The sequence below is a fragment of the Buceros rhinoceros genome, unplaced genomic scaffold, assembly GCF_000710305.1.
Source record: "Buceros rhinoceros silvestris isolate BGI_N320 unplaced genomic scaffold, ASM71030v1 scaffold392, whole genome shotgun sequence".
NCBI lineage: Eukaryota > Metazoa > Chordata > Aves > Bucerotiformes > Bucerotidae > Buceros > Buceros rhinoceros.
Window position 1 is genome coordinate 6,239 of NW_010399231.1, and position 6,020 is coordinate 12,258.

Here is a 6,020-nt window from a genome sequence, read left to right on the forward strand (position 1 = left end):
CACGAGTCAGAGGACAGAGGAATGCCAAGCCCCAGCACAGCCCCATCAGGGGCTGCTCGGGCACGGCAGGGGCCCACGGTCCTTCATGGAGCTGGGATTAACTTTCTCTCAGGCCTTTGGTACGGCAGTAGGTAGAGCTGAGGCGTCATGCCCTGGGGATGGACCGCGGAGCGGCTCTGACTCACCTGGTTGTTGGACGATCTCGGCGACTGGTTCACGTCCCTGGAAACAAGCAGAGCAAACGTAGTACTCAGTTCCGTCAGGTAACGGCTCTGATCACCAGAGCAGCCCACCCGCTGTGCGGCGCTTTAGCTTGCACAGCCCAGCTCGTACTCCTGGGCTGCCCGGTTCCACAGGAGGAGCGCCGGGCAGGTGACGGAACCCCAGCGCTCACAGCACCCTGACTCCACCGTGGGGGCTCTCCGCAGGCTCCGTACAGACCGGAGCCTTGGCAGGGGGGAATTCTGAACCAAATCACCGTGAGGAGCATTACGAAGAACAACGTACACTGATCTTTCAGTTTTGTCCAGGTTCAAAGCCCGGGAAGGCCTTGCCAAACAGCTTTGGAAGGTCTCCTGATATTTTACAAAGGAAAAGCAAGTTCCTCTTTGTTAAATATAGAATTAATGAGCTTCAAATCACCTCGAGCAATTCCAGCTCTCCAGGTGAAGAGACTAGTGATGCCCTCCAGCATGTCCAGCAGAACGGAGCAAACACTGACCTCACCCACTAAGACACAACTCTGTGAATATCCAAACGCTACCAGAAGGGAAGAAACCTCATGTTGTTCCCAGACAGCATCCGCTCAGCAGCTGTGGAAGGACTGAGGCACTGCTGAGCCTAAGGGCTCCTGGTGTCCCAGTACAGGACCACAGCCAGAAATTAATGCCCCAGTCCACCTCTGCTGTCCCCTGCAGAGCCAGAGATCCCAATCAGGGAGCTACGGGAACACAACGAGAGGAGCCTTGCGCAGAAGGTGTGCTGCTCTCCTCCCTGAGGCAGACGGGCTGCTCTGATCTGCCACGGGTGCCCCTTTCCAGCCATCAATTTCCACTTACAGGACATTCACACGGGCACGTTCAGGAACGCACAGAAGCGGTGACAGATACTCTGATCGAGGGCACTGTGCCAGGGTTCAGAAGCCAACCAGAAACAGGGGCCACCTTAAGCTGCACTCACAGTGCCACAGTTCCAAAGAAGCCATCACTGAAACTAGACCCATCACTGGAAGCGGGTCCAGTGTCCCCCGCAGTGTGCAATCTCCCTCCCACACACCCTTCTGAAGCCCAGGCTGCAGTTTGGATTTTGAGTGGTGGAGCAGGGTGTGGTGCAGAACCCACTCCCACAGCCCCGTGCAGTAGCCACTTCCCGTGGGGTTACTGCCCTTTCCAGAGGGGGTGAGGGCTGGGAGCACTCAGCCGCTGCCCTGACCGTGCTGCTAAAGGCAGCCACCTCTACTGGTCCCACAGCCACCTGTACTCTGGCAAGCCCAGCGTACCCGTCATCTTTCTTGCCCTTCCGCTTTAGCTTTGGGGAGGCCCGGGGGGATGCCTTGGCTTTCCAGTCCTTCACAGGCAGCCTCTGTGTAGACGCTTTGGCACCAAATCCACCCGACGTAGAAGCCAAGCTGGCAACTTCATCGTCATGGTCACTGAGAAGGAACAGCAGGAGAGAGGACGTCACTCCCCGTACGGGACAGCACTGGCCCTCACTACAGGGCAGGGATTCACACTCCATCCGCACAGAGCCAGAGTCACGCACAGCTGAGGACGCCCACCACCCTGGTCGTTAACTCAGAGGCCTCTCAAAGCTCAGCGCCTGCTGCTCCGTTCCCATCCAGGACTGCATGGGCTGAGCGTGAACGCTGCCCTTGACAGGTCTCTGCATCAGGAAGGGCTGCGGCTCAGCAGCGTGGCGGAACGACGCCTGCTCCTGCCGCGTGCGCACACCGGTACATAGGGTACTTAGGCCCTGGGACCTGACGCCCCTGGGGGCAGCAGGGACCGAGCACAGAAAATCCTTATGGCTTGACGGACAGAGCGCTGGACCAGTCAGCATTGTGGGGACGGAGGAGCCGCGGGCTGAGCCCAGGCAGTCCGTGACACTCGGTATCTCAGAGCCCTCGGTGGCCGAGCAGCCAGCCCATACAGGCGGATTCAGGCGTGAATTACAAACGAACCCTCAGCTGTCCAACAGGACTCAGCTCACCAGGCACACAAAACGCGCCCACGCTGCTTCAGGGCAGCTCAGGAGGGACAAAGATGTCAAAAGCAAGAAACAAACTCCTGAGATACCCCCACTACCTTACCTACAGCACAGTGTTTGGAAACCGACCCCCGTACAGGTTCTCACTGGTAACTAACCAGGGTTAGTTACAGGGTGGGTAACAGCCCAGCCGAGCCTTCCCCTAAAGAGGGGCAACGGGACAGTGCCCAGCGGCCAATCTCACAGTCAGCTGAAGTCACCGGACGTCCCAGAAGCCACCCAGTAAGTCAGGGGACAAAGCAGACATTCACCCCACAGGCGAAGGCTCGGTGGGTGCCGGAGCAGCCTGAACTGAGCCCGCGAGGACAAGGCGGGGCTGAGCGCGCAGGTACCTTTGCTCCGCGCTGGCGTCCTGGCTGTCGTGCTGCAGCAGGTGGTAGCTGTGTCGATGATAGGAAGAGCTCTTGTGCTTTTCTTCAACCTCATCCCTTGGGCTAGAGGAGGAAAAAAAAGAAAATACCATCGTGAAAGTCTCTTTTGGTTTGCTGTTTGCTCACTCCAGAGCTCGTGGCAGAACCCAACAGACAGCCGAATGCAAACAAAGCCCGCACCTATCTGCACAGATATGTCCAGAAAGTGTTCCTTAGAGGCACTAAATACTCAAAACTTCTCCAAGCCTTTCTCTGGGGCCAAAAGAAAGGAGGAGCAGCTCAGTTACGCTTCAGGCACTAACCAAGAGCCATCTCCTGGCAGATGCGCATGAAAGACGGAGAAGCAGCTACTGAAAATGGGCAGCACAGGGTCCCGCAGCGAACAGCACCGCCTTGGGATTGCCCTTCCCCAGGAACACTTATCGCTGGGGTAAAAATCATCAGAGCCCCTCGTTTCTGCCACATGTCCGAGGAGCGGGCGAGGCAAGCACACCAGCCCTAGCAGTGAATCCAGCCTGAGTTTTGTAAAGGTTCTGAAACGGAAATTACAAAGGAAAAGGTTCTGAAAGCAAATTCCACACGCTCTGAAGTCACAAACTTGGTCTGTTTGAATTCAGTGTGCAGGAACTTGTTACTTTTGTGTAGGCTGATGGCTGACTGAGCTGGAATATAAATATAAATTGACACCCAAGTGAAACCTCCCTGCTCCTCACAGCCACCCGATCTGGTACTCGGACCTGAGAAGCCCTGAAGAACTCAAAGACAGAGCAGGGCTGAGAGCTCCTAGGCAAGTTCTTCATCAACTTCAAACGATGAGCAAAAGCAAACCTCTGCGTAGGCAGAGCCTCGGCACCCTCCCTAGAGCCACGGGAGCGGAGGCCGTTTCCTGGAGCAGCCTCCTCGGGTGCGGGGGCACAAGGCGAGTGAGGCCTTTCTCTCACAGTTCTGGTGGGAGGGGACAGCCCTGCGTAGACCGAGGAACAACTGCTCGTCCGGTTGAGGAGGCAGGTTTTTGCAGCCTTGGCCTGCACAGACTCTGGAGGCACCAAATGCATCTTGCTGTCCCCATCCCACTACCAGACAGGGCCACCAGTTCTGGGATGAATCCCAGCACTGCTCCAGCATCACAGTTTGCTCCTAGTAAGCTGGCGTGTGTGACGTCCCGTTCTGCCTCCCTGCTCCGCAGACATCACTGCTCGTTTCCTGACTTCTGAAGTGCTTTATGTATCATGGTGGCTGCACAGAGCCCACGGAAGAGGAGATACCATTGACCTCTAACCAATCCCACCTCAAGTCTCCGTTCCCAGGTGAAGGCCAGTGAAGTACAAGCAGACTCCTCACCTTCTTAACAGACCCTTTACGCTGCAAGGGTTATGAAAGAGAGCCCCGCCTGCTGGAGCTGCCCTGGAATGTCCAGGACGCAGAGCGAGCACGCAGGGTGAATCACCAGCTCCTTGAAGGAAAGGAGGGCTGGAGACCTGCTCTGCCCTACTCAGAGCGCCAGAGCTTTGCGCCAAGCTGGCAACATGGCGAGTGCAAAGAAAGTGCCCTACGCCAGACAAACCCAAGCGATTACCTGTCAGCCATGCTGTTCCTGGTCTCCCTGGTGATGTCGGGAGCTGCCGGCCACGGCTGACTCACGACGCTGTCTGAAGACGCGTTTTCCTGAGTTAAAGCAGTCTCCAGTAAGGACGGGGCATTCAGTCTGTCCACCTCCACTGGAGGCATGTCCAAGGAGTGGTGGCTGTGCTCGGAATTGTGCCGGTTCCTCGGAGACAGCAAGTGCAAGGCTGAGTCAGCGGATGCCATACTGTCTGCGTGGTGACCGGGCTCCAGCACCTCCACGGGGAGCCCGGAGGGGGCTGCCGCAAAGCTGCGCTGCAAGGTCTCGGAAGCAATCTCGGGGATGTCTTGGGACATGGCTGTGGAAGCAGAGGAAATGACATCTGGCGAGCGCTCGCGGGTGGGAGAAGCCTGGGGCACCACCAAGGGCTCCACCTCCTGCAGTTCCAGTGCTAGAGAGGAGTTTCCTGCCGTGACCTGAATACAAAAATCAAACAAGAGCCTTCAGGGTCATGTGGGGACAGCAGAGAACCCCTGGCACCTCCACTGCCACCTCTGGAAACAGCCAGCTGCATCCTTTCCTCAGGGGAGCCCTGCACTCCCGCTCTGCGCAGCGGACGGAGAAGGGCCCTGGGGCTGGGAACGGGCCCTCAGCCGGGCTAACACCGCATTTCAGCCAACGATGGTTTGAACACACTTTCAGAAGCGAATGTCACGCTGGTTCCACCTCCCCGCTCCCTTCCAGGATCCCTTCTCTTTGAGGGAAAATGTTAGTTTTAACATGCACTATCACCAGGACTGAAAGCCCAGTTCCATTTCAAGCTTTGGTCATTATCTCTTTTACATCACTCCTGGAAAGAAAAATTTAGGAACAGGAAATGGTTGTTTCAGCCCCGTCAGACCAGCGAGGAGGAGGAACCCTTCCTAGGCAGCACTGTCTCCCAACAGAGAGGCCGACTGTGTCCGAGCACCGGGACAGCGACAGCACAAGCTAGAGCTGTCTCCAGCTTTCAGACACGTGCTGCTTCACACGAGGTCAGGCTCCATGGACCCGGTAAACCCGGCTGAGGATCTGCACCAGCAGCCAAACAAATCCCCTTCCAGCCCGTGCAGGCCCACAGACAGAGGCCCCTCGGCCCAGGAGGAGAAGGGAGGGAGCAGCACTTGGAGCCTTACTGGAACGGGTGCCTTTGGTGTCAGCTTGTCAGGGAGGCCTGGGATAAGAACGGGGTGGCTCCTGGGACTGGTCTGGAGACTGCTGCTGCTGCTGCTCAGCGTCAGGCTGCTGTCCAGCTGCATCTTGGGACTCACGGTCAAGTCTTCCGTTGGCCTGCAGGAAAGAGAGACGCTAACATGTCAAGCAGGGCAACCCAATGATCTCTAGGAGATGGGATCCACAGGGCAATGAAGAGCCCAACCCAAACCTCACGGGCGTTCTCCAAGCCCACACACTTCCACCATGGTCAGCCACTCCCTGCCAACCAGCACCTGCATCTCCTAGTTCCCACACAGCCCAAAGGGATACCAGGCGAAAAACAAAACCAGGGGCACCACAATCTCTTAGAATCTGAGGTGCCAGTGAGAGAAGGGAGCTGTCATATCTTCACTTCCCACTGTACAGCGTTTAGCAGAAACAGGACGCTACAGGATAGGTCTTCGTCCCTTTTCCAGCCTGTGGAAGGGAAGTTTTTGCCTGTTGCACAGCCCAACCCGCTGCAGCACAATTAAGATTTTCCTAGCAGTCCCAATTATCTCCCTGTCCTCGGTGGCTGCAGCATTCCCTCACCTGTAAACAACGACAGCCCTTTGGGAGAAGCACGT

At 56.9% G+C, this 6,020-nt stretch overlaps 1 protein-coding gene across 1 annotated transcript in view; it reads right to left on the reverse strand.

Moving 5' to 3' along the window:
• Positions 1-6,020, reverse strand: part of EDC4 (enhancer of mRNA decapping 4) — a gene marked incomplete at both ends in the record, with an annotated part of 25,652 nt that overhangs the window by 5,067 nt on the left and 14,565 nt on the right. The window contains 5 exons of the mRNA XM_010131367.1: positions 186-222; positions 1,499-1,651; positions 2,598-2,699; positions 4,213-4,676; positions 5,376-5,529. Of these exons, the coding sequence (XP_010129669.1) occupies positions 186-222; positions 1,499-1,651; positions 2,598-2,699; positions 4,213-4,676; positions 5,376-5,529 (910 nt within the window). The remainder of the gene's footprint in view (positions 1-185; positions 223-1,498; positions 1,652-2,597; positions 2,700-4,212; positions 4,677-5,375; positions 5,530-6,020) is intronic.